We start from the raw sequence: 27,532 nt of genomic DNA, 5'->3' as shown, positions 1-27,532 counted from the left end.
CACACTGACACTGTGTCCTCTCTGTTGTGGGTCTGAGCGACTGGCAGGATGGCAGGCTGCTGCACACACCCGCTGCCATCTGCTGCACAGGAATGATTCATGATGATGCCATGTGGGCTCATTTACTTCACTGCACACACTGTGTTTGTGTGTTAGTGTGCGACTGCAGCGATGACTGCGGTAGTAAAAAAAAAAAAAAAAAAAAAAAGGGTCAAACAGACAACAAAATAAACCCTTTTCATGTTGGGAGAGAAAATACAAAGTCACAGTACATTCCTCAAAATTTACTGCACTACTAACAGAAACAAAACTTACAAATGTTCCTGAAACGTCTCACAGCAAGCGATTTGGAAATGATAGCTGCAGTACACATCAGGTGGAGTTTGTGGTCAACACTGTGTCAATTTTGCCTCAATGATGAACTTCCTGGTTCTCCTCCACCACGGCCTTACCTGTGCATGCCACATCCTGGAGGTCCGACGGGGTGGGAGGGTCGTCCAGGTGTGCAGGAAGGAGGACACATCAGGTGAAACTGAGCAACAACAACAAAAAAAGCTCATTATGACAAATTTACTGTACGTTCTTATATTTATGTTTTATTGTCTGTTGTGTGGAGGAAACTGTGGGAAATAAATGTACAGTACTGCGGCGCCCTCTAGTGTTTTCAGGCAGATGACCGGTGAACTCAACCTGATATCTAAAGAATTAAACTGTGTTTTTCTCTCCTGGAGTTTGGATTTTATTTAATGTTTATATGTTTTATTACAATATTTTAGACTCAGTGTGTCAAAACTGGGAAAAGATGCTGTCAACAACAACAATTGTGTAAATAGCAGATGGTGTGTTTCTCTACTGGACTTGGACCAAATCTGGTTAAATAATTGTTAAAGAATTAAAAATAAATGACAGCAATAATAATAAAAGTATTATTACTTTTCGGTTTTGCTGCTGAAGTTGTGTTTGGATATTTTCGTGTAGCGAAATTTTTTTTATTTATCCGTTGCTGATAAATCAGAGATAAAATCCTGCAAATCCTCAGCAGATGTGCGTCTCTGGCACAAACAGCAGCAGACGCAGATTGAAGAAGCTGAATAAATGTATGATGGTTTAAAGAGAGCTGCTGCAGTGTCGAAAAACCATCAAGCAGATGTGCAGTCGCACACAGATGTCGAACAAAAACCAGCAATTACAGTCTCATCTTCAGACAAACCTTCTGCTCAGCAGCTCCATCTGAGATTTCAGCTCACGGCTGACAGAGAACTGTGGATCCAAACAGCCAAAGTAGGAATTTAATGTGAGAAGAAGCAGCTGTACAGTCGGGCTTTTTAACGTAGGACAGGATGCCCTGATGATTTTTGGGAAATAAACCCTGAACTATCATCCATAAAACAGATTTCTATCATTTACCAATTATATATTTAACGCTCCCTTCACCTCAGCACGCTGAACACTTTCCCTGGTTGTTGCAGATGGATAAAGATCTAGATTTCAGTTTGTAGGGTTGAGCGGTTGGTTTATAATTTTATTGATTTTTTTTTTTTTTTTTTTCTGTGTTGCCTGTTCTTCGATCGATGTTTAGCATTGCCTCAGTGTAAATTAATAACTTTGTTGAAATCTTCGGAGGATTTCACATCTATATAAATGAATTGGTAGTCATTTAACTTTTTCTTAATATAATATATATTCTCCTACTATTCTGCCATGAGTAGGTATGAGGAGCACGGCCCTGAAAGTCACTGCACCTGTCTGCTTTCCTGTTAAAAGCCTGAACACCTGAAAGCTGGGTTTGTATGTGGGGAGGGGAGGGGAGGGGGTTCATGTCAGAGAGGGAGTGAGCAGGTCTTTTACCAAAGTGACATTAGTTGATAGGTCTAAAATGACTGTGGCTGAATTAAAGGTTGAGAAGGAGACAGAAATGATCGGCCACTCGACTACAGATGGTGAATGTAGTTTGTCCTGTTAGTGGCTGAGAGCGCCCCCTGCAGCAGCAGCAGCAGCAGCACTGGTTTATTTCAGTAACAGTCTGGAGACCTGTGCTGTTCAGTGTGGGGTTACTCACAGATACGGACAATGTTGTTTCCAGGTAACCCGACCTGCCTGTCAGGTCGGCAGGAAACTGGAGCATCCGGAGGGAACTCTGGGTATTCACCACCTTTCCCTTATCCAGCTTCAAATCAGACAGATACAGCGTGAGTGTGTCAGCCCAGATCTGTTGGCAATTTTATAGAAATAATCTATCAACAATCTTTTGAAACTTTAAAGAACAGAAACGTGTGAAAAGCAAACAGAGGACCTTACCTGTCTGTTTGGAGACAGCTTGTAACTTCACACACCAGGCTGAAGTTTCTCATCTGAAAAACAGGATTTAAGGATTAAATTTACATTTCCACCAATTGAGGTTTGGTTACAAACTTTTGGAAAGCCAGAGTATTTGATCCCATCTGGACGTTACAGATGAGCATGTTCGTTGTTGTTTTTTTGTGGTCTGAGACTCATCATGTGATCAGGTTCAAAGCCAAAGTCTTATTTTTCCTGGAGTTCCCCAAGAAGTCCAGCTCAGCGCTGCGTGTCATTCCACTGCGACGCACCGCCTGTGGAGAAAGGCAACTTTAGAATCACAAATGAAGATGACAAGACACAGAAGCTTTAATCCCAACAGGCTGTTTCTGAGTTTTCACCTCCAGTCAGGAAAAAAAAAAAAAGAACAAAACTTTACAAAAACACAGCCGCAATGCAGATAATCGGTCCCTTTCAGCATTTTAACATACTGTGCAAGAAAAAGTAAACCCACACCAGCTTGTTTCAAAGTGCTTTTTTTGTGTGTGCACATGAGGAATAAGAGTGATTGTGAGGAAGAGGAGCATTTGATGTCACAGAAGCCGAACTCAGCATTTACGTTTCTTTTTTCCTTTTTTTTTTTTTTTGCAACTTTATTATCTCTTACAGTGTTGGGTGTGAAAAGAGGCATTAATTTTCTTTAATTAAATATCTTTTTAATAAAGAAAAGCAAAAAAGTATTTACAAATTTTCAAATAAATTGTAATCAATGACTCAGGGTGGATAATTACAAGCACCTTCTGCCAGCTGAGGAGAGAAAAATATAAATACAGGGAAAAAACTGCCACTTTGTTTCAGAGGTGGGGGAAATTACATTAACATCTTTTTCTTTCAAAAACAAAAAACAAAAACAATCCTCCATCTTATATTTACAGAACTCTCCTGAAATGCATTTTTCACTCATGGAAGCAGAAAAGGCTTTAAGGATCCGTACTGTTAAACTCTACTTTTTTTTTTTTTTAAAGTCCTTTTTCATTAAAGTGGATTTTTGTCTGTATACTTTTTTTTTTTTTCAAGTTTTAATAACGATATTTTGTCTTTTTAAAATCCAACACCAGGCTTTGTAGGAGGGTGCAGCAGTGAGCCCTCGCTTTCCCTTTCTCAGTTCAGTTTGTCTTAAAGCGCGGGAAACAAGTAACAGACACGTGGGATGGAGGAAGGGTAGTCGGGCAGTCGGGGGTTTCAGGGGTGGGATCGAAGGGGAGGCATCGTCGTCCCCCCCAGCAGCAAAATGGTCAATGTTTATTGCCCCCCCTCCTCAGTGACGCCATCCTTGTTAAGTCTGTGTGAAATCCACAACCATTCCTGGAGCTCCGGTCTGAAACGTCCGTCAGACAGCTCGTGCCACTTTTCTTTGTAGTTTTCTATTTTATTATAAAACGCACACTCCAATCATCCAACACTGGAAAAAATAATGAAACAAACAAACAAACAAAAAAAAAAAGCTAGCCATCTACATAAGCGCATCATGTAGATCAAACACCGTACATGTGACATGACAAATGTTGCCGTGTCATGTCGACAGGATGAATTCATCAAAAATATAGATGTGAACAGCCTTTTAAAGTTTTGTTTTTTTAAGATCTGTCATTAAGCAAAGTGTCTTGAATAGTGTTGCCGTGGCGAGGAAAAGCCATCTGAAAACTAGATCAATCTCAAAAAACAAAAAAGGGAACAAAAAAAAAAAAAAAAAAAAAAAAGAATACTGGAGGAAATGGCATCATCTCCCACGGCTTAAAACGTCTCAGCATCTCTCTGTCGTTTCTATTCTCTCTATTTAATTCTGTATTCTCATTTATTTCAAAAAAGACATTCAGTTGCACAAAAAAAAAAAACAGACAAAACAAAAACAAACAACAAAACAATAAAACATAAAATAACGATCGAATGTTCGATCCATAATACAATCTCTCCCAGTTGAAGAATTTTTTTTCTTGCTTTTTTTCTGTTTATGCAGAAGGATTTTGCTGATTCAGCCTCGTCTGAATCATCCACAGAACATTCACTCCTCCAAAGGATCCTCTCTGAACTCCCAGCAGTCTCTCCAAGCACTTCTTCAGGGTTAAGGAGGGGGACGAGGGGAGGCGGCCTAGCTGTTGTCGGACTCGTCCTCGTCCTCACGGAGCCAAGTGAAGAAGGCAGTGACGGACTTGAGGGCCACACCCTTGCCCTGCTGCTCGGCGGGGTCTTTGCTAGACTCCCACTTGTAGAAGGCCTCCTCTTTGATCACGTCCTCATCGTACAGAGTGTCAAAGAACATCCGCAGCAGATCTGACGGAGGGAGGAGAGACATGAAATACAGCTCAGCAAAGAGCACACAACCAGATTCAATCCCAGATAACATCTGTGGGAAATTTTGTCCTATTTGGTCCATCCAGTCTTGGCTTTTTCCATTACCTTGAACTTTGACCTTTATCCACGAAGATAAAGTGTGAGGTCACAAAACTCACAGTTTGAACTTGGACCAAAATCAGTTCATGTGAGTTCTAATGAATGTTCTGTCAAGGCGTCACTGAGATATTGTGTTCATGAACTTGGGAGAGAGTAACATCCTGAAAACAATACGACTCAATCTAGGGCTGTCATAAATATCTATAACTAGAATGTATTACCTTTTTTTTAGTCTACTTTTTAATCCCTTTTGGAGTAAACTAGATTATTATTTTTGATAATTAGGGCATCTGAAATTGGTCCCAAGTATTGAATATTACTGATGACGAGCCACTCACTGGCAGGTTGCTCCATCTGCACCATCAGGGCCTGCAGGGCGTAGAGAGCCTGCAGCTCCTTCTGCTCATCCTTCAGGTACTTCTGCAGCACTACGGCCCTCTGCTTGACATGCTCCCCGTCCACCTTGTAGGGGTTCTCATCTGCACGGGGGAAACGTATGGAAAACTTAATTGAACAGGACTGCCCTGGCACGATCTGCTACCTCACTGACATATTGAGCGGTGACACTCACAGATGATTGCCGACTGGCAGATGCTGGTCATCAGAGCTCTGACGAACACGTTGGAGGAGGTCTGCTGCTCGTCCAGGTTGGCCTGCTCAGAGACACAGCAATTAAAACCACAACAGCCTTTAGTCATTGAAAAGAATATTTTTATCAACAAAAACAAATATCCTAATACTGATACTGAAGCCTGATGAAATTGATGAGACGGACGTCAGAGTACGAACCTCGATCCAGTCAAAGATTCTCCGGTTGTCGGCCTTGTCCTGCATCAGTCTGTCCAGCTGTTTGCTCAGCTCGGCAGAGCTCAGCTCCTTTTTGTTGCTCTTCTCGGACTCGTCGACAAGCGTGAACTCCACATTCTACGGAAAGAAGAAGCGGAAGAGACGGCGTGTTTATCTGTTTGTCACCTCCACTCACCCGAGTTGTCATTCAGCCCATGACATAAACGCAAACGCGAGCAGGAATACGCAACACACGGGCCAGAAGACAGCCCTACTTCTCACCTTTTCTGTCACAAACTTGTTGACGTCTACGTCCTCAGGCAGGAAGTCTGCCCACTGGAGGCCAGCCTCCCTCCACATTGTCCCTGCCTTTTTATGGCTCTGATGGAGGGGAGACACACACAATCACTGATCGTATTCATGTGAACGGAGATGGTGACAAGAACAGTCCTTCGAATGAAAAGTGCATTTGTCGATGGAAACTTTCAGCAGCCGCAGTGACTGAACCATCACACCTGATATAATACAGATAATGGATGATAAGTGAGGACGCTTCTCACCATTCCTTTGCAGAGTAAAGTGAGGATGTGGACCAGCAGGACTCCAGCTTGTCCCAGGGGGATCAAAGGTTTTGAAATCTCCCTGAAGACCAAACAAATGACTGAATAAATTTAAGCACAACTAAAAACAACAGATTTCTCTCTTTAAGGCACCGGAGGGGGAGGCAGAGTCAGAGAAAAGCCCCAGGCACTGACCTGAAGAGCTCCTCCATGGGGATGCATCCCTCGTGGAGCATGGGCGTGATCAGCTCTGCCAGGTACAGCCAGATGTGGGGGATGTCTATCGCCATGTCTTCAGCCACCTCCAGGATTTCGTGAAGCCTGAAGAAACAGGATGGACAAACGTCTGTGTTTATTCAAGGATTCAGAGCAAAAGTGGCGCCCCGTTGACACAAACAGCGGCTTTACATTTACTACTGTTTAGAGAATAATTCAGAAACCAAATCCAGGATTTCTCCAGGAGGCTTGATCCTGCTGTTGTAAATGTTTCATCAGTGAACATTCTGAAATGACAGATTTTCTGAGGGGGTTTTATTTTTCCCCTGCGGGGGGCGCCGCACTGACCCTTTGTAGTACTGCTGTGTTGGAAGGGTGCCAGTCTTCACGAGCTGGTGCAGGAGGACGCCCATGTGCTCCCTGGTGATGGTGCTCCGCTCCAGCGTCGACTCCAGCCCGTTTCGTACGAACACGAAGAGCAGCTGAGTGCTGTTCATCTCCTCCACACACTGCAGAGCCTCCTGTTGGGACACACAGACAGCGGAAAGTGATGAGGTGCTGCATGTACAGATAAGGACCAGGACCGGACCAGGGATACTGTGTGTAAAGTCTACCTTCATGTCGTTGATGTGGAGGTACTCTTCGATGATGGCCGTGGACTTCTTCTCCAGCTCCTCCTCAGTCAAGGCAGGCTTGGTGGGGGTCTGGGGAGGTGGAGGGGTGGCAGTTGTCTCCCGCTTCACTGTTTACAAACACAGAAAAGAATGAGGACATATAAATTAGGAAATCTGAGACTATATTATTTAAGTTCATAGTTTATGGCTCTTTCTTTAAAGGCAGACTTCTCAACCTTCGCGGCGGCGGAATCACGCCACCTACCATTCTCTTTGCTCCTGGCTCTCTCTCTGCTGCCCCGGTCTCTGTCGTCCGTCATGCTCGCCACTCTGCGGACGGGATCGGCTGATCCGCGCTGCTCCCTCTCGCGGCTCCGCTCCTCCTTTTCCCGACTGAAGCTGCGCTTGGTGACCTGCAGCCGGTTGCGATCACGGTCGTCCCGTCGATCAAAGCGGTCGCCTCCTCGTTCAGAGCGGTCGAAGCGATCGCCGCGCTCTCGACTCGAACTGTTCCTGTAGAAGGTGCGAAGGGAGAGTGGAGTCAGGGAAGGAAAGTCTCCAGCACACATAGCAGGACGTATGTTTCGTCAAGTATGCAGGAATTCTGTTGCGTGTCGTGCTCCTCACCTCTGAGGAACTCGTCTGTCTGAGTCCAGAGGGGAGGATGAAGGCTGCTGCAGGGCTGAGAATCTGTTCAGCGTGCTGGTGGTTGGACGGCCGCCTGACTCTGAGCCTGGACGTGAAAATACACACATAGCACACGTTGAAACACAGTTTCTGCTTTCGACTGGATGATGTGTATCCCCGTCAGTCTTCAACACCTACCAGAATCTGCTGGCTTGGCACTGGTGCCACCACTGCTGCCCTTTCCCCAGCTTCCCCAAGTGCCTTTACCTCCTGGGGCAAGTAACTGATTGTTGAAATCGAGAACAGGGGTCTGAAGGCGGAGAAAGGCGGTTAAAACCAACTACCACCAACAGCACATAACCTTAATGGCAATATTGGATTTGTTATGTGAGACGTGGCCTTTCACTGTTACCTTGGTGATTTTGCTAAGGCGTGATGTGTCAATAGGCCGGTTCTTGGAGATGGGCACAGTGTTCCAGCCTTCATCCTGGGGAGGAGCGCCACGGCCTGGGGTGTGGGGGCCACTACGTCCCCCGGGACCTCCGCCGCCCATCCTGCCTCCTGGGCCTCCACCCATTTCCTTCTTGGAGATAAGAGCTTGCTGCACCTTCATCTGCTCCCTGTGCTCCTCCAGCTCCGCCTCTTTATGGATCTGGTCAATGGTCTTGGGGCCCTGGTCGCCTCGCCGGGGCACCCAGTTGTTCTGGGACAAGCGCAAGAAGAGAAATATAAATATGTAAGGAAATTAGATATATAAAATATATAAATAAAAATGGCTAAATAATACGTTTATTTTTCCGTTCATGTCAATCATTCCGAATACTTTTACTATCTGAAGACCAATGATATCATCTTTAGTGCAAGTGCGTCTTTTCTTGTTCTCACTGAAACAAAGACACCTAGTATTCATCTGGCCACCTATTGTGATTAAGATGTTAATGAAAGTGACTGACATATTAAAGAAAAAGGAAAAGACATCAACATCCTGGTGACTTGTAGCTTTAGCTCTTCGCCTTGAAAGGAAATCAGAAAGGGTACAGTGTGTTTCGCAGTTAAATTGGGCCAATGTGCTGACTGGGAGCAGTTGGCTCGTAAAAGCCCTGAAGACAGCAGGTTTTGAGGTTTTGTAACACTATGTGGGCGGGATTGGAAGCCTAAAAACAAGACTGCGGCATTCCTTCAGAGAAATGAGTACTGATACAACGAGACTCAACTGAAATAAGACAGCAGAGACAAAAACATGCGCACCGTTAACTCAGCCAACCGATTTACGATCAACCAGAGTGTGATATAGCTGAAATGCCTGTTGTCTCAGCCTATGGCACAGAGCGGCTCTGAGTTCAGGAGCTGCCCTGCATTAAAGAGCTGAGGAAGACAATTCTTTCTTAGCCCATTGATGAGACTCACACAGGCCAGGGCTAAAGGACCAGTGTGGACGTCTCTCGGGCTATGAGAGGAAACATGCAAAGTCTCAGGCTACATCAGGCTGAAACAACCAAAACCAGAGAGAGAGCTAATAAAATATGGCTCTTTAAAGTTTACACTCAGTCACGAAAATAAGATTACATTTAATTTGTGGAACTAAAACACAAATAACATAAATGAGCAATTGTGCCAAAAATGCCTAATGCAATAAACCAAAGAAATGACTAAAGCCGTCATGGGACACTGATCCTTCTGTAAACAGTGTAGAGTTTAGTCTCATTTCTAAATATATGGAGTAAATTACATAATTCATTTTGGTGTTTTCTGGAGTGAACGTGTGACCAGTCTGACAGCGAGGTTCTCCATTTCTTTAGTTTCTCTCTTTGTGTTTTCCATGACTTACCCGTCGCAGGTCCAGAACATCCTGCAGCATGAAGCGGATCCTCGAGGTGGTTTTCCTCTCCTTAATTATTTTCTCCATTTGATTGAAGTACTGGTCCATACGAGGCTGAAGACAACCACAACAGTTTGGTGAGTCTGTCACTGCACGTCTGAACTAAAACTTGATGTAACTTCACATCTGTTACCATGTTTATTCTTTTCTTGTCTTTATCACACTCTACCTTGGCCTTCTCAAAGTCTAGGTCCTTGCCGATGGTGGACAATAGTCTACACAGGCACTCCAGCGACTCCTCGTCATGGTTTTTCAGCAGCTTTACAATGCAGTCATGCATGATGACCTCTGTGAGCATTTTAAGCTTGAACAGCTCACCAATGAACTTAATGTTACCCAGCGAGCGCCTCCTGGCCTTGTCTTTGGCCTCTTCTAGTTCCTCGACGAGCCGCTGCTTCTCCTCCTCCTGCCAGGGGAAGTTGTAAAGGACGAGTGGTGAGAATTCACACAGAACATGACAATCAGAATACAAATACAATGATATTAGCAAAATAGCTTCCTTGAGATAAACGGTTGCTTTTGAATATTCCCTACAACCTAGTTTAATTATCATAAGGCATTACTATACCCCTGACGCAGCCTCCAGCTCTTTCTGTTTCTTCTCGAAGATTTCGTCGTCGTCTTTGTCCTTTTCAAACTCCTTCTGGCATCGGTTTAGCAGCAGCTTGCGGAAATTCACAGTGGCTCCCGGCTTATCTGTGGTTTGGACTTTAAGCTGCGAAGACCAGAGAAAATGGAAATTAACAAAGAAAAGGAAGAGAAAGGGTGGAAGTGGCTCTTCAGCTCCTCAGTCACTTGGATCAGTGGCCCAGAGACGTGGCACTAATTTCGGCTCGTCACTGGAGCCTGGCAGAGGAATGACTAAACTAGGCCTGGCAAGGTAAACAAGACTGCAAGAGCTCGGTTCTGTTTTCTACCCACACTGGCAAGGCAGAAAAAAAAACCAACACCAGCAACGGATATTATGTTAATCCTCTGTTTATTCGTGTTAAGCTATTGCCAAGGAGTTATTTCTTGCTAAATATTGTAGAGTCACTGAGACACTTCCTCTCCCTGAGCCTTTTTAAAAACGTATCGCTTAACATTTGCAATTACTACGACTGTTTTGTCTGGAACAGCCTGTTGCTTTCGTTTCTTTCATATCTATGGCTGGTCAATATCCAGCAGGGCAATCAAACAAATTCCTTATCAAATACCAAGCTTTTATCAGCCTGCATTAACGGGCCCGGTATCAATTATCCATCAGCTTTGCAACAATATTAGAGGAAGCAGTCTGATCAATCAGGTCATTATTTTGTGGTAGCATAGCTAACTTTTTGTCAGTTTCAGATCTTATAAATAAATAAATGTTGAAAGGAAAAAAAGATGCTTGGCTTGGGTGCATTTAATTTAGTGTCTGAGTCACGCAGCCTTCTGCTTTTAATGTCAGAAATTATATATTATTTGACAGCTTTTCCCTTTGTGGAGAACTGTGGTAAACACATAAGCCACTAAAGTAAACACTTGAGTTTATTCAACACATACTTGGATACGATGCGCGGCAGCACTTACCCCCATAAGGCAGCGGCACATGTTGGCATAGGCCACCGAAAAGTCTGGCTCGGAAATGGCCTTTTCGAAAGTGAGGTCTATGACTCCTTTCAACCTCTCCTCCGTGTCAATGGTCAGTTCCGTCACTTGTTTCATCAACTGTTGAAACTTTTGGGGGGTCAGTTTGTTGAGGATGCTGCGAACCCGTTTGAACAGCTCTTGCGTCTTGGCCTGCTCCGAAGCGTTCTCCTCCGGCTCCTCTGCTGGGCGGCTCCGAGTAGGTTTCTTCACCGAAGGCTTCCAAGCCTTCTCTGCCTTGTTCAGCTGCACGTCGTCGTTGAGAGACATGCTGGTGATGATTTTCCTCGGCTCTTTCCTCTGCATCTGCTGAGAGCGACGTGGACCACCGACTCCGATTCCCATACCTGGAGGCTGGACGAAAAACGTGTAGATGTTTTCATTTCTGGTCTATGACCTGAAAGTGTTCAGACTCTGGGTTAAATTATGGAAATGTTAACTTACTGGCCCCCTGCCTCCCCCTCCCATGCCAGGTCTGCCAAGGTTGGCGAAAGACGGTGTGAAGTCAGGGCCGCAGTTCATTCCTGGTAGACGGCTGGGGTCGAGCTGACGCAGCGGGGTCTTATTAGCCTGAATGTACAAAACAAATAGATGACAAGATGAAAGTGAAACAGGATGGAAATTAACTCAAATATTCTGTTGAATATTCACTTTTTTTAAAAAAAGTGTCAATGTCAAAACTTTTCTGGTATTTTTATGTTTAGTGGGCTGTTGCAGAGAAGTTCAAAAGATGTCAAATGGAATGAACCTGTACTTCCATTTGGTTATTTTAGGTGATGTCAGAGGACAATTACAAATATTCTTTTGATTATTTTATTTCGGATGAGATTTATTCTCAAAGATGCCAATTATTTGTAAATCAATCAATTTAAAACGTATATTAAATGTCACTGTATTCTGGAGGGATGCTTCGCACAAATAAATGATGGCATTAAGAACCATTTAGAAAAATCAGGACAGTATTCTGTGATTTTAAAAAAACCAAACAAACAAATGAAGACTTTAAATCAAATTTCTTTTGTTTCAGCTCTTAATCTATTTACTAAGCATGAAATCCCTTTCAATATTATGTCTTTCTAATATGATTTAGTACAATCTGTGTTTATTTGTCTTCAGCTTTTTGAGTTGTGTTTTTGTTCAAGGAGGAATAAAGCTTCTATCACATTCAAAAAACTGCATCCAAAATAAAATTCTTTTCTATACATATATATCGTGTCAAAAGCAAAGCATATATATGAACTTATTTGCATGAGGCAAACCTTGTCCAGGACAACATCACTGATAGCTGGCAGGCCCTCCGGCTTGTTCATGCTGGCTGAGATGAACTGGAATCCCAGGAGGAACTCTCTGTCGTATTTCTTCTTCTCTTCTGGATTAATTGGCTTCCATTGCTCTGAAACAGAGTCACAAAACAGAGAATAAACAGAGTGTTCTTTTAATTGAGAAACTTTGGGAATGCATTATAGTGTTTTTTTTTTCCCCCCACCCTCAAATTGGGGACAATATCTCTGCACAGTCACATGAACGGTTCAAGGTCAGGGTAACTGCAGATAATACCTCTGTGGCTGATTCAGGCCTGAGCTTTCAGACCTTCAGTGCTCTGTTTTTGTTTTTTTTTACAAGTAGCCCTGGATCTCTAAGATGTATAATTTTCTTTATTTATTTACCCACAAAGATAACGACAATTCCAATCATGCATTGAGGTCCTTGAGAATAACACGATATTGTTGGTTATAATGGATGAGCTACTTGGCACAAATTTTGTGTGAGCAGAATAGCAAGCAAGTGGTTGAGTGTGCAAGAGAGGGACGGAGTTACAGGGTTGTTGTGGGCATCTGGTGAATCTAACTGGCCCAGGCTGTGGATATAAAGAATAAAAATGGAGGCGGAAGAATGGAGGTGGCAGCTAGACGCAAATGAGGCTGGAGGAGGAAGATTATTGCAGCGGCAGGTGACTCAGAGAGAGAAAGAGAGACTGATTCACCTTAATGCTCATTTCAACTTCACGTTTATTACCAGGATTGTTCATTATTCTTCAGGCTGAGATTAGCTGACTGTTGGGCATTTGAGGACAATTCACAGACTAATTGGTCTCTGTGCTCACACAATAAGCAATACATTATTATTATTATTATCGATAATACTATTACAACTAATTTTACTAGACAATGGGAGGAATGAAACGGAAAGGGAAGTTGTAAAAAGTAAAGCTAATAGACCAATGGCAAAACAGGACTAAAATAAGTCAAATAATAAAGAGTAAAACTAAAATTAGGTGTGAAGTTTTCACGGATAAAGCCTCTGCGATCATGTCAGACCCTATAATGACCACAAGGTGGCAGATATGAAAGCAGCTGAATTCATTAATAAACGGATTAAAAAGCAGGGGACAATGAATCTGTAAAGACAAAAGCATTTACAGATAGAGACAGAAGACCAAAGGCCAAAGTGCTATGAGTTGTGTTATAAATCATAGCTGCCATCACCTCACTATCATCTTCCACCAAAGTCTCATTTCAACAGAAACACAATCAGGTGGGACACCACTCCCATATTTTCAATGAGGCAAACACACTTGGTCAACTGACACAGAGATAACTTGTGAATGTAACTAAGATAAGACCTTTGTTCAAGCACAAGGTGCTGAAAAGCATCAAGGTCCAAAGACTCACCCTCTTTGTACTGGTACTTCTTGTCAGTCTCAGTTGGCTTTGGAGGATCTGGCTGAATGTTCTCTGCATCTAGCTTGTCCTCCTTGTCTTCCCAGGTCAGGTCTGCCTCCTCTGGGACAGGGGAGGAGGCGGCAGGGGGCTGGGGCTCTGGTGCTGGCACAGGTTCTGGCTCCGGTGGGGTCACTACCTGCTCCTGAGTCAGAGATGAAAGGGTCATTAGGACAGTCAGAATGCAATCTGTAAAAGAGATCGACACTTGGGAGGCAACATGACAATTCAACAACAGTTGACAAGGTGTAAGGGAGAGTTTGAAACAGCTGCTGACGGACAGTAGAAGTGTAGATATGAGTAAATTACTACACAAACACACACACACACACACACACACCTCTTTGAAGGCATCCAGAAGGTCTCCCACTGCCTCCTTTTTGTTAAGATCCTTCATCTTCCTCTTCTTCTTTGGCACAGACACAGCAGCTACAGAAAGGAAGACACAACCATCAGCCCAGGAGCAGTAAAATCATCTATAATGTGAAATTATCTGATGTCTGGAAGACAAAATGAAATCAGGATTTCTGACAACTTGTACAAAAGGAGAGAAAGAAGAGACAAAAATCAAATGGGAGGGTGTCTGACCTTGCATAGTAGTTTCTATAGGAGTAACTGTCTGGGAAGGAGGAATGTCCTCCCTCTCCTCGGCTGTGGGAGGGGGAGGAGTGGGCACTGTTTCTGTGGCGCTGTTGGCTATGGAAACCGTCTCTACGGGAGATGGCGTCTCTTCCTTGGCAGTGGATTCGGGCACTGGGGTGTCTTCCTCGACATCCAGGTCGACCAGAGGAGCCGGATCTTGAACCTCAGGCTCAGCGGCTGGCGCCTCGACCTCCGCCTCAGCAGGAACCTCCTGCGCAACCATCGCAGGTGCAGGCTGGTCAACGGGTTCAGCCGCATCTTCGACAACGGGTGTAGGCACTGCCTGAGCGGCGGTCGAGGAAGTCTGTGTGACAGGCTCCTGGCTGACATCGGGCTCAGCAATGGGGCTGTCGTCACGCTCGGCCGTGCTGATGGCGGGAAGTTCTGGGTCTTGGGGTGCAGGCAGCGGCAGGCCATTGGGAAGGCGGAGCTCCTCCGGCTGTGCAATGGGAGACTCAAGAGGATCTTCCTGGTTACTGGGTGGCAACATGACTGACAGCTGTTCAGACTCAACCGCTGCTACACCGTTAGTGGTGGAGGGAGGGGTGAGAGGTGCGTCCGCCTCTTCTCCTTTCGTCTCAACCTCTTTCTCCTCCTCTTCCTCCACTGCAGCTTTCTTGTCTGTTTTGTCCTGTGCAGCAGCGGTGGGGACGGGGTCAGGGAGCGGTGCAGGGTAGGCCGGCACCTCGGGTGCCGATTGAGGGGTTGGAGTGGGTTCCCTTGGAGGCGGGGGAGCGTCCATTACATCTACAACAGGGACACTGGGTGCAAAGGCGGAAGTAGTGTTGAGAGAAGTGTCCTCTGGTGCTGACAGTGGAGGAGGTGAAGGTGACTTAGTGTTCGTGTCAGAGGATGCAGCCTCTGTGGGGGTGGGCTCTCCCTTAGAAAGTTCAGGGGTCTTTGACAGAGGAGGAGGCGTCGGTTTACCTCTGTCATCTGAAGGTTCAAAAGTCAAATCAGAAACATTAGAGTTATTGCTCAGTCCACCTCCTTACATTTTCACATTTATCTGGAGGATTTCATACGAGTGCTGTAATTTCATGTCCATGTTAGTCGTCTTTTTTTTTTTTTTTTTTTTTTAATTATTATTATTATTGCTCATCCACTTTGCCCATCAAACTATACACCCAAATGCTTCTCTGGCAGTTTAAAGGCTTCAAAAAGCCCCTTTCATCTTTCAGGCTGGAGTCATCATTTGTATATTTATTAAAACTCCACCCACTTCACACAGTGATTAAGCAGCTGGACAAAAATACAGCACAAACTAGTTCTCTTCCAGCATGACAAGCTTCTTTCACATTTCCCAGTTTGTTGCTTGTGGGTAAATTCCAATGCTACCACAAATGTAAATATTCCCTCTAGATGCCACAGTCTCTTGTAAATTTACCCCCAAAGTACAAAAAAAAAAAAAAAAGACATGCATCAACTCCATCACCACCAACTGCTCACGTATGGCTGATGGACGGGACAATATGTTATGTCTCCTCTCTCTCCCTGTCCTCATCCTGCAGGTGGTGACTCATCACCATCCCATGTTCCTGCAACACCTGCTGGTCCCATATCTTCATGAATTCTGTCCTACAGCTCAACTCCATGAACTTCATTCAGCAACATTTTCCTACCCCCCCCCCCCCCCCCCCCCTTTCCGTAGGTCACCGTGTGATATCACTTGGTGCTGGTGTCACTGAAGGGTGTGATTCATAATGTAATCCCACCCAAGCGGTTGAAATATTAGAACAAGCAGACTTACAAAATGTCAACTTGGTTTTTTTCTCCGCCTCTTTCATCAGTTAAGTCAGATAATTCATGACTCATGAGTCAGACATTGTGTTAGGGTCAAACCACCACCGTCTCTTAGCTTTAATGTCCATGAAACTTCTTCTTAACAGTGAATGGCTCTAAAGAGGAAACTATTAGCTGGGAACACATTAAGTGTCATTTTCGTGGGAACACACACGTTTTGAAGACGCAGCATGCTGAATTCAAGACCTTAAAAGTTAAATAAATGCCAACAACCATGTTTTAGTTTTGGGTTTATATTCCAGTAATGAGGCAGCACAAATAAGCTGCACTGCAAATATAACCCTGACATGTAGTGTCTTTATAAAGATAAAAAAAAAAAAAAAATTAAAACACTGTCTGTGGCATCAGGAGAATTAGCAACTGACGTAAAAATGTGAACAGCATTGATGTTAAATAAGAGGCTGCATTGATTTCTTTGAGAGGCGATGGTCAAAGCTCTGTCCATGTGACACTCACCTGGTCTAACCGGTGCTGGTGTAGTGGCAGCTGTGACACTCTCACCGTTGGCCTGCGCCACTGCTGTATGTTCTGATCCAGATATGGCTGTCTATTGGAGGACACACAAACCAAAAAAAAAAATGAGGACACCACGGCTTTTTTCCACTTGACACCTTGGGAAAAAATGGCTTGTAGCGTAACAAATGTGTGTGAACTGGCAATCGGCAGCATTTCCCATGAATGAGTTCCTGTTTTTAGATTTACCTTATGAACTAATCTAGCATTTTCCTCAATCTGTCTAAAATAGTTTTCATAGGTTAAGAATAAAGATTTAATGAGTTCTCTATTATATGTTACCAACTGTTGTGACGTAAATGGTTGTACAAATGAGAGTGTAGCTCACCTGTGGTGGGGTTGGGGTAGAGCCACTACGGCCCCCTGACATAATCTCCTCTGTAATGTCTCGACCTCCTTGGTTAGGGTCTCTTATTATGATCTGTGGAAGACAGAGAGAGGAAAGCAGCTGTCAGTGAGGGAACACAAATAGGGAAAACAAGAAATGAACATGGAGAAGTGAGAAATCTGCAAGAAAGGAAATATCAATTAAATTATAAACAGTTTCTCGACTTTGAATGGAGAAAGAGAGGAACATTGCCAGGGTGAAGAGTAACATGTTAGATAAAGGCCCTTCCCATAATGCAACACCTAGTCCTTTCTCTGTCCTCCCTCTCACTAGCTGCCACTCATTCAATGAACGGCACATTTCTCACATTCTCAATACTGAGGTACACCAAATCCAAACACTAACTGCCATGCAAATTCCTCTGCTGCAGAACAGAGCGTGCTTCAACCACTTAGTCACCAGCTAAGCAAGAGCCGAGTTAACCTTAAGCCAAATTGCCGACTGAATTTCCCTGCTGGTTTGAGCTCTCGTGAAGGCAAAGCACAATCAGGCAGTTTTCCTGTACACACACACGCATTTACAAAGAGAGAGAGAAAAAAACTGAGTGAAAATCTGATTATTCACTCTTAAGGAGTGGCCATACATTGACAAACACGTGTTTTTGGCTCAGCATTCTCTTTTTCTCACTCATTCTCTCCACATACGAACTTTTTACAAGTTGAGCTGTCATGAAACTGGTATGAGCCAGAAAGCTACCAAATAAACTGACGCACAGTCACAAGGATATAACTGCAACACAACGCCCTCTAAGTCTACTTTTAACTTGAAGATTGACAATATTTGCTTGTTGCTACTGACCTTTACCTGGATCAGTGTGTCAGCAAACTCCTCTCACGAAGCGGTACAAACCCTAGCAGGCCTCTCCCATCCTAGAGCTGGAGTAGCCGCTCCAGTAGGCTCGATATTGGACTTAAAACCCCCGCAAAGCAGGTCAGCGGGTGAAAGCAGCCAGCGCAGTTTTACCTCGGCTTAACTCACACACAACCAGGCTGAACTGGACGCCAGCAGAGCAGGACCGGAGCTGGGCCTGGCTGTCAATAAGCTAGCTAGCAGCTTGACTCACTCCCTCCCTTTCTCATATGTTGAACAGAACAGGGAGGGTGGGGGGGGATAAAGCGACTGGCCTTGTAAAGCTATGGTATTGGAATGTGCACCCCCGCCCACAGAGTCTAACAGACAGTTAAAGGGGCAGGAGTGTGAAGGAGGGGCAGGGTAGGGGGGTAATGGGAGGGTTTCCACAGAGGAAAGAAAGAAGAATAGAAAAAAGAAAAAAAGGACCGCTATCAAATGAGCTGGAACTAGCAGAAGAAACTCCCCCTTTCCCTCATTCGCCTTCTCTGCTCTGTCATCCTGCACACTAAAGTTTTTTTTTTCTCAGGCTCGAACCTTCTGAGAGCAGAGGAAACCAGTACAGGAGGAGGAGGAGGAGGGGGGGGGGTGCCACAGCAGCAGAGGAAGGCTGGTTGGTTAGCCCTTCCGGCTCATAAGGGGGAGGAGACCGATGGCCACGTGGAGCTGAGCTATGTGCTGACATGTCGTACATCCACCCCCCTCCCCTCTGGATTTTCTCTTTGACACAGTGAGAGAGCAGAAAAGTAGAAAACTAGGTGAAAAAGGGCAATTTGCACAGATAAAGCTTCTGACTGTCACGAAAAAGTGTGGAAATGGAAGTATCGACAAGCATGACTGCCACATGCTAGGAAATACCCAAATACTGATGTTCTAAAACACAAAAACTTTCTTTCTTTCACTATCTGTCCTCCTGCATGTCTTTGAGTAGCTTAAGAGCCCGTAGCAGACAGAGTCGTTTATGCTGTGTCTTTTTTACAAGATACCAAATCTATACCTGCTCTGTCGAAGTGCATCATTCCCAAAAACCAAGAATGCAAAGCTTGTGGTTTGTACTTATGTAGACACTAAAGTCTTTACATGGTAAGGTGTGGATGTCATACAGCGCTGCAGTTCTTCCTGTGTCTTTCTTTTGGGTTTGCTTTAGGAGTTTTACATTTTATGTGGATGTGTGTGTCGAATACAGTGAGCGTGCGTAAGACCTTGAAGCTAGTGGTGTAGCACAAGTGGGGCCCATAGGAATGGGCCAAAGTCCACCTCAGCCAACGCAGAGTCGCTGATAACCAGCCAAGTTCCCTGGTAGGGGGGATCTGGGCATCATGTAAGTCTTGAGACAAAATACAAAGACCTTCTTCGAGGTAATACTGGTAATATATTAAGGGATTCATGCTTAATGAGACTTTATGAATCAATATACTTTTGGTATTGTTATGTTTTTGCTTTTTTTTTTTTCCTTTTGTCAAGTTTAATCGGATGAGGATCAACAAATATTTAAGTTCCAGCCTCCAGAAAGTAAAACAAATTTGAGTCAGCCAAAAGTGGAAAAACAAACCCACACAAAATAAGGCAAAAGCTCCAAACCAGACAAAACCAGTTCTAAGACACATGAGCACAGTTGATAAAGCACACAATAAAGGAAAATCAAACCTGTTCAAATAGCGCAGGTCTATATATATATATATATATATTTATATATATACATATACATACACACACACACACACACAAAGTGACCAGGCATTAGTCACTCAGGCTGAATTAAGTTTCATCTTGTGTGCAGAAAACTGGGCAGATAAGACTCTGGAATCAGGAAATGTGAAAACAGTGACTATTTGTGACTTGAAGAAGTAAAAACGATGATTACACGAGAGGCACAAACTGGGGCTTTGCTTCACAGCAAGCTACCACATACCAGGCCAGCACCATCTTAGAGAGCAAAGGAAACACTAGACATACTGTAGAACTGGGGAATATGTCGCACAGCAGCTTAGTCTTACAGAACACCCAGTTAAGGTCGAGTTCGCTACTATCTATTTCAGCCAGTAGACTCAACTCTATGTCCAGACTCAAGAATGATTCCAAAATCATCGTCAGAGAGATTGCGACAAAACAGCCTATCCAGCATTATCTCAGTCACTGGTTTACTGCTGGAAAAACTGTACTTCTTACTGTAACTGCAGCGGTGTTAAAGGTACATCCAAAATATGAACTGTGAGTTACAACATGGGAAAAACATGCATGCCATCTAAACCGAGTTCTGAAATTTGCCTTATTGCCTTAAATTTGTAACTTCTGCTTGTTGAATTAAGCTCTTTGCTGAACTTAAAATAGACATTTGAAAACCAAGATGAGGTCAACGCTTGTACAGAGCTGGATTGTGTCCTATAATTACTGGATTTAGATTTTTATCTGTTTGCTTCTCTCCTCACATACAGTGTCTGAAGACAACCAAATTCCCAATAAAGCTGCTGTCATTTCATTACTTTCTGTTTCTTTTGTCGGGCAAAACAAGAAGTATGAAATGGTGGCTCAAATGATACAACACTTGCCCACATGATACAACATGTTAACCAGCACCCACCATTTTCCAAGCTGCTGCTGAAATTGTGATTATGTAATTGTAGCAACGTCTGCTTTGACTTTATCCATTTGGAGATTTCTTGTGAACGGCCGTGTTACTGTTCAGCTGCGCTTACTTATAAAATCATCAGAGAGAAGGTCAGGGCCGAATCCAGCATGTGCAATCCTGACTACGATCTCTTGGAGCATTACGTGGTCACTGTCTTCTATGAAAGCTTGTTGAAAATTAACGCAACTGAATGTATAAAATTTCTATCATGGTCACCTGATCGTGCATGTTGCAGAAAAAAAGGCTGCGGCATCTTCGCAAATTACAGCAGTGACCGAATGTTTTTCCATCGTTCCTCTAAGGCGTAAATGTTGATAGCTAGCTGTTTGGGGCTTGGATTTTATCGTGGACAGAAAACACAGATATGGTGTGTTTTAGACTTGACCTACAGTGATAAACAGACACTGTCCAAATAAAGCCGATAACATTTTCCATTTTAGGTAATCTGATTTTCTAAGTTTGGTATCAATATACAAACATTTATTTTACATAACAACTCTGTTCTAGATTCACCAATAGTTTATTCTATATTAAAATATAAATACTTAGAATCACGAGTCTTCATCCACACTATACCACTTCGGATTTTACATTGAAACATTGGTATGTTTAAGTCAAATTTTTTACATTGTTGAGTGTGCACCTGAGACTCAGACTTTTTGAAATGCTTCTTATTGACAGCTCTGAGGTGTTGCTGTTGTCTGGAATGACAGAAATAGACCGTGGGAATCTTTGACACAAGATACCTTTACCTTGTTGTATTTGCAAGCAGCTGATGTGTAATTAATTTTTTCAGTGTTGAGTGCACAAATTTCAGGTATATCAGTATTGATTGACTTTCATTCCAACTAAGTCAGGATTGTTAAAATTTAAAAAGAAATATGAACACAGCGGTTCGGGCATCGGAAAAGTCAAACATGGAAAAAATGGAAATCCTGAACCACACGTTCTCCCAAAGCTACACTGTGTGTAAGACAGTACTGTGGATTTCGCTGTACCTGTTTGCGTTCCCGTTTGGTGTGGATGCGTTGGGGAGGTTGAGGCGGTGGTTGCTGCTGTTGAGGGGCAGGGTTCATAATCACCGGTGCTGCCTGCACCGACTGGGTAAACTGAGGCTGGGCGGGGTAGTAGGCCCCTGCTGTGGAGCAGACAAGAGAGAAAAGTGTAAACCAACATTTCCAAAACTAATCCTACATCCATAACTGAGCTCAAACCCATACATCAGTGTTTGCACATCTCCAAAGCTGTGTCTAATTTGAGGTTCGTTAGACAAGCTGCATCTGAAGTGTGACAGTTTGATTTCTTGAGGATTGGCAGCACAACAGCTGCAGTTTAATGTCCACTGCAAAGTTATAATGTCATTACACTGAGGTAATTGCATTTTTTTGTAAGTACTAAAATCTGTTTGGTGCCAGCTGAGGATGTGTTCGGCTTACATTTGCATGTTAGGTATCTCTCTGATGGTTGACAAAAGAACAGCTGACGGTCTGTGTAAACACACCTCAATAAAATGTCAATTCCTAGATTACATGAATAAAAAATGCTTGAGCCCGAGCTCAAACATTATTTATTAACTTAATGCTTCTGAAGGAACGCTGTAGAGGCTGCTGAGAGGAGAAAGCTTGCAAAATTAGATTTTTTTTTTAAAAATCATGTCACACCCATTTTCAAAAAGTGGTGGAAAATATGAAGGTGAACTGGTGAACACTGGTCAGGAGACTCTGACCAAGTAATTGAGATGATTGTTGAATAATGTGATTTAGTTCATTTTCTGTGATATGGATTATGCATTTGCGATATTAAGAATTCAATCCTTTTCTCATATTAATTGTGCAGCCCTGTTTTGAAATTTGTTGTTTTTTTTCTCCCACAAGTGAAAAGCTGTTAATCTCTTAAACTATCATTAGATTGTGGTTGAATTTATTTTCTCACTTGTGTGTGATATCATTTCTCAAACTCAGCAGCCTAAAACCAAAAGATATCACTTGTAACATCATTTAAGTAATACTAAATAATCAAATGCTGACATTTCAGGCTCTGAAAACAAATCTCAGTTAATAAGTTAATAATTCATGTTAATTTTCTGACGATTCATTTTTCATTTCAGCTCTACACGTTAATTTTACAGCCCATGTTTACATGCAGTCAAAGTAACAGAAATTAAGTATCAGATGATTGAAACAATTTCTAAAAATACCTCAACATTTAATTGCTTCATTTCAGCCGGGGCTTTTCCTTGCTGCTGCTCTAAATGTTACCACAGTGAAGTAATAGATCTCTAGATACCTGCAACAATCATCTGATCCACTTCAACAGACACCATTGTCTCTAAATGAAGTCTTCACTCCTGACTTTGCTTTCTTTTCATATGTTTTTCATATACTTGCTCTCCCTTCACCAGTTTACCACGGACGACATGTCACCTGGGAAGCACCACAGGTAGGACTTCATGCTATGACACAGCAGCCCTCCCTCCACCCTCACCGCCCAGCCGTGCATTGCTGTGCTCTTTGTCTTATGGATATAGATACATACTTGCACATTTACCAAAACAGCAACTGCCAAAGAAGACCGAGGGTGAAAACAAAAAAAAAAAAAAAAAAAAACTCCTATTGGCCAACAAATTTGATTATGTCAATAAGACATTCAACTATTCAGCGATATTACCTGGCCTCGTAACTGGACTCAGTTATAGTTCAGAATCTGTTGCAGCCCAGTTTCAAAGGACTGGGGTAACAAAAATCCTCGAACTGAAGAGGCCTCTCTCTTCTCCCTGTCTGGAAGTATCTAGCTTCTGCTCTGCCTCTCTCCCCCTCTGCATGCGTTTCAGTCTAACTCACATTACTGAGTCTGCATTGTTGACCAGGAGCAGCACAGCCTAAATATAGTCAAAACCCCACACCGGCTGGGGGAAGAGAGCGCGCGCAAGAGGGAAAGGGAGGGAAGACGGGCAGAGAGAGGACGGAGAGAGGTAGAAACTAAGTATGCAGGAAACCAGAAAGCCAAAAGGCAGAATGAGACTTTTCTTGGACCGCGTCCCAACACTGTAAATAAGAGGCATGAAACATGACTCAAAGTGCAGGAGATTGAGAGAGAAATGGGAGAGGGTGGTTTGGGGGGGCCTGCAAAGTGACACACTGTCTTGACGACACCTACCCTCTGAGTCCTGCTGCTCTTGAGACCCACGATTCCCCATGCTGAACGCCTGCTGAAGGCAAATCTGAGTACGGAGAGAAAAGGGAGAGGGGGCTTTTCTTCCAACCCCCTCTGACTTCTTCCTGTCCTCTCTACAGGTGCCCTGTAAGAATGACTTCTTTTAACAGTCTGCCCTCCCTCTTCCAGCGTGTCTCCATTTTGCTCCTCCCTCTGACCTTCCTGGTTCCCCCCTGCCTTTCACTTTAATCTTTTTTTTTCTTTTTTTACCTTCCTCCCTCCCTCCCTCCCTCCGTTTCCACCTCCACACTGTACTGAGAGGCAATCTAAACTGTTCAGTGGTATCTTTCAGAGAGGTTGAGGACCACCTCCACCCCCCAATCGCTCGCCCCTGAAAGTGATCTGATCCATGCTGGTAAAGACTTGACAGCCGACTACTAAAGGGGGGGCGGGGGGTGGGCTGTATGTAAGATAAGCAAATCACTCCCTCCCACAAGGTTGTGGGTGGGAGTCTTAAAAATAGTCACCATATTCCGTCAGCACTACGTATGTTTCTGTGTGTTTACCTGACAGCTATTAAAGGACTCAGTGGTCAAAGAGACGGTGGCACTTCAGCAGTCCATACAAAGCAAACAGTGGTCAGGCCTATCAGAGTTCTAGAGCTTGGTCTCACTGTCATGACTGCTCACTTTGGGTCATATCCCATTGTTTCCTATGTATAAAGACTGTAAAGCTGACATTTATTTATAAATGTTTTGGAAAAAGGAAAAGTCTCACTCAGGTGAGCAACAACTACCTGGTGAGCAAAATACTCAGAACTGAGGATCAGGAATGATGAGAAGACTGATGTCTACAACAGGAAACAGTTAATGCTTCTATTGTCTGTTTTATGAAATGTATTAGGTTCATTATTTTTAATAAAGTAGACTGCATTCACCCACTCAGTGTGATAACAGTAAATGAGAGCTGACCTTTCACATTTATTCGTTATTGATTGCAGGGCGGAAAAGTATTTCCACAGTGATTCCAGTTTGAAAAAAACCGAGCCATGCTGATGAAACGGATGCAACAGCTAATCAGGTCAAGTTTCTTCTGCAACTACAGGAAATCAGATTAAAACTGAATAAACTAACTACTTGAGGTCAGCTCAGCCTGAAAGATCTGGCAAGAAACTCTCAAACTGCTCCTAAACACAGGCATACAGATTTACTTTATAATTTATATATAACACATAAGATAACACAAACTGATTGAATAAGGCAATCAACCAACTATTGAGCTATTTAATATTCAACACATCTTCTTTCTACTAGCAGTTTTGTAACAGATGCATGAGCAGGTGCACAGTGGCCAGAGGTATTGTTGGAGCACCGTACAGTGTACTGTATAGTGAAGTGCAAAGAGCCTAATAGGAAGAATTGTGTTTTTACAGTCCTGTATTCAGGCCTGCGCTTTCTATTGCTGATGAGCTACACTTTAAACAAAGTCAACACATAGTTCAGATGCCTGCTGGTAGGGGGTCAGCAAGTTTGTTTTCGGGGCATCATCAGTTCTTGTGTTGTGCTGACACTTGGCCACCTCTAGAGGGCGCGGCAGCCCACAGGAACAAGGCAGACACGTCTGAGGCCTTACTGTATTTGGTAAATATCAAGTAATGCATGTTTATGTCAGCGGAATTTGACAAGAATTTATAAAACACAAAGTAAAAAGAAATTTTTTCCTCTAGAATAAATTTCTAATGATCGCCACAAGTACATCAAACATCTGGCTATTCGACTGTACAATAGAGTTAGAATAATAACCGTTCATAAACAGCTCTTTGCTCATTTCACACCCCATCATTTTAATCTTTTTTTTTTTGTTTAATAGTCTCTGAATATGGTGCATGCTCTTTTAATTTAGTCTACAATTTTTAAAATGTTGAACTTGGGAGAGGTCTACTGGAATTTGCCTGAATTTCCTTCAGGGTCAAATTCTGAGAAATTTAACCAAATCAAAAAAAAGCAGACCAGCTTCATGTCTGCATGTTGGATGCTGATTCTCAGGATGTTCAATGGGTTACTGGGCTATGACATCTTATTTCATACTAACCAGAAGCAACAAGATGTGTCCAAAGTACTGACAAGGATTTTAAGGTTTAGAATAATTATTAGCAACATTAAAGAGAAACCAGTCCTTTTGTGATATGAGACAAAACGAACAGGAAGACATTGTCAAATCAAAACTGCGAAGAGCTGAAATGATTAACTGCTTTGGTTGGGGTAGTGTGCTGATGATCCCTTACAATATTTGATTTTGTGGACATGGTTAATTAGTTTGATAGGTGTTGGACTTATTAACTGATAAAGTTTGGACTTTCTTCCCCCTCTGTCTGTGTAAAAAGCCTGCAGTGTCTCTCTATGGGTGAGTGGCTCAGGTGAGGCCCCGGGTAGAGCCTCTTACCATAAGTACCATATTCAGCGGGACTCGTGCCTGGGTAGAAGCCAGGGGTGCCTGCTGGGACTGGGTATTGCTGGGGTGTGGCCACGTAGGTTGTTGACCGATACTAAGACAACAAACAAAAGGGAACATAACAGATAAGAGAGGAGAATTAGGGAGGAGAGACAAAGTCATTAGTCACTTCATATTTCATTTTATAAGAATAACTAAAGTAAACAATAAGCCCAATAAGATGGTTTACCCTCTTAAACATTTTAGGCTCAGGCAATGTGAGGGTAAAGTCACATTTTATGGCTTCAACATGTGTGTGGAATTATTCCCATGAAAAGCTCATTATTTCGACAAACATTTCCTTTTCTTCTATTTGGAAATGTTTTTTCAACTATCCCATTAACAAAAATAAACGAGTATAAGCAGGTAAGCCTGCTAATAAAACATCTAATTGGTGCCTCTGCCAACACCAATTTCTGTTCAGACTGTGGCCTCTCAGACACATGGCACAATTTCTTCACAGGCACTTACAGAGCAAACAGTGAGAGAGTGAGCTGCTAGCCACTGTGCAAACTTGCAGAGGATATCCATTACATCTCGTCTTCAGCTAGATGCTCCTATAAGTGTTTGTGTGAATAAGTTGTGGGGCTGCAGCTCACTCAGACTCTTATCCCTGTGTGTAGCCGTGGTGTTTCGTGACTAACAGCACGGGCCACCTGCCTGCTGAGAGTGTTTACTTTGGAAAACGTCACAGTTGACGAAAGCTGATTGTAGGGGCTATGTTGTATGGACCATCTCTGCTACGTTTTCAGAAAATCTGGAAGCGCCACAAGCTAAAAGCAACCTAGTTGGTGCCCCTACCTGTCCCGGTATGAAGTAGGCAGGTCCCTGCGGCGAGCTGGGGAAGGGCAACTGCTGCCCAGGGATCATCATCATTTGGGAGCCAGGACTCGGCTGGTAGACGTGGGTGGGTGTCACAGGGCGAGGGGCATTGCTGGGAGGGACTCCTCGAGGCCCGCTGCCAGGAGGCAGACTGGCCCTGTTTGTGTAGTAGGGCTGGAGCAAACCAAGGAGGGAGACGACAGAAAGGTGTGGAGGGTGAAGAAATGTAGGGGGAAGGAGATGATTGACAGCACACAGAGCAAATGGTGATGGGAAAGAAGACAGCATGGAAACAATAAAAAGAGACAGACAAATTAGGGAATTATTAGTTACTGCTTTGAAACCTTTGGCATAAAAAATGTCCCCCATGGCCTCATATGATTTTATCACAAAGCAGAGTTGGGTTGTCTAAGGCTCGTAGTGTGTCCATGAATCTGTGGCTAGAGTCCAACTGGAAACATATTGGCCCTGCCTGCCAGAGGAGATAAGCCAGCTAATGCTGGTT

General features: G+C 43.5%; 1 protein-coding gene and 1 non-coding gene across 2 annotated transcripts in view; both read right to left on the bottom strand.

Annotated features, from left to right (window-relative positions):
* Positions 1-3,284: 3,284 nt before the first annotated feature.
* LOC115052852 (eukaryotic translation initiation factor 4 gamma 1) overlaps positions 3,285-27,532 on the bottom strand; it is a 32,313-nt gene continuing 8,065 nt past the window's right edge. Inside the window, exons 7-34 of the mRNA XM_029517256.1 lie at positions 27,007-27,201; positions 26,158-26,260; positions 21,561-21,700; positions 17,025-17,117; positions 16,640-16,730; positions 14,327-15,316; positions 14,079-14,167; positions 13,691-13,859; positions 12,278-12,411; positions 11,459-11,588; positions 10,962-11,350; positions 9,979-10,125; positions 9,580-9,816; positions 9,360-9,464; positions 8,081-8,234; positions 7,944-8,038; positions 7,730-7,841; positions 7,532-7,637; positions 7,170-7,417; positions 6,905-7,032; positions 6,639-6,811; positions 6,270-6,395; positions 6,075-6,156; positions 5,797-5,895; positions 5,518-5,652; positions 5,300-5,381; positions 5,067-5,207; positions 3,285-4,608 (exon numbers count right to left, since the gene is read on the bottom strand). Of these exons, the coding sequence (XP_029373116.1) occupies positions 4,427-4,608; positions 5,067-5,207; positions 5,300-5,381; positions 5,518-5,652; positions 5,797-5,895; positions 6,075-6,156; positions 6,270-6,395; positions 6,639-6,811; positions 6,905-7,032; positions 7,170-7,417; positions 7,532-7,637; positions 7,730-7,841; positions 7,944-8,038; positions 8,081-8,234; positions 9,360-9,464; positions 9,580-9,816; positions 9,979-10,125; positions 10,962-11,350; positions 11,459-11,588; positions 12,278-12,411; positions 13,691-13,859; positions 14,079-14,167; positions 14,327-15,316; positions 16,640-16,730; positions 17,025-17,117; positions 21,561-21,700; positions 26,158-26,260; positions 27,007-27,201 (4,875 nt within the window). The 3' untranslated portion in view covers positions 3,285-4,426. The remainder of the gene's footprint in view (positions 4,609-5,066; positions 5,208-5,299; positions 5,382-5,517; positions 5,653-5,796; positions 5,896-6,074; positions 6,157-6,269; positions 6,396-6,638; positions 6,812-6,904; positions 7,033-7,169; positions 7,418-7,531; positions 7,638-7,729; positions 7,842-7,943; positions 8,039-8,080; positions 8,235-9,359; positions 9,465-9,579; positions 9,817-9,978; positions 10,126-10,961; positions 11,351-11,458; positions 11,589-12,277; positions 12,412-13,690; positions 13,860-14,078; positions 14,168-14,326; positions 15,317-16,639; positions 16,731-17,024; positions 17,118-21,560; positions 21,701-26,157; positions 26,261-27,006; positions 27,202-27,532) is intronic.
* LOC115053672 (small nucleolar RNA SNORD66) lies at positions 10,186-10,255 on the bottom strand. The gene has a single exon (XR_003841490.1). It is a non-coding gene; the product is annotated as a small nucleolar RNA SNORD66 (small nucleolar RNA).

The sequence above is a fragment of the Echeneis naucrates genome, chromosome 13 (genome assembly GCF_900963305.1).
Source record: "Echeneis naucrates chromosome 13, fEcheNa1.1, whole genome shotgun sequence".
NCBI lineage: Eukaryota > Metazoa > Chordata > Actinopteri > Carangiformes > Echeneidae > Echeneis > Echeneis naucrates.
Note: the sequence above shows the minus strand (reverse complement) of the source record. Positions and strands in the feature narration are given on the sequence as shown.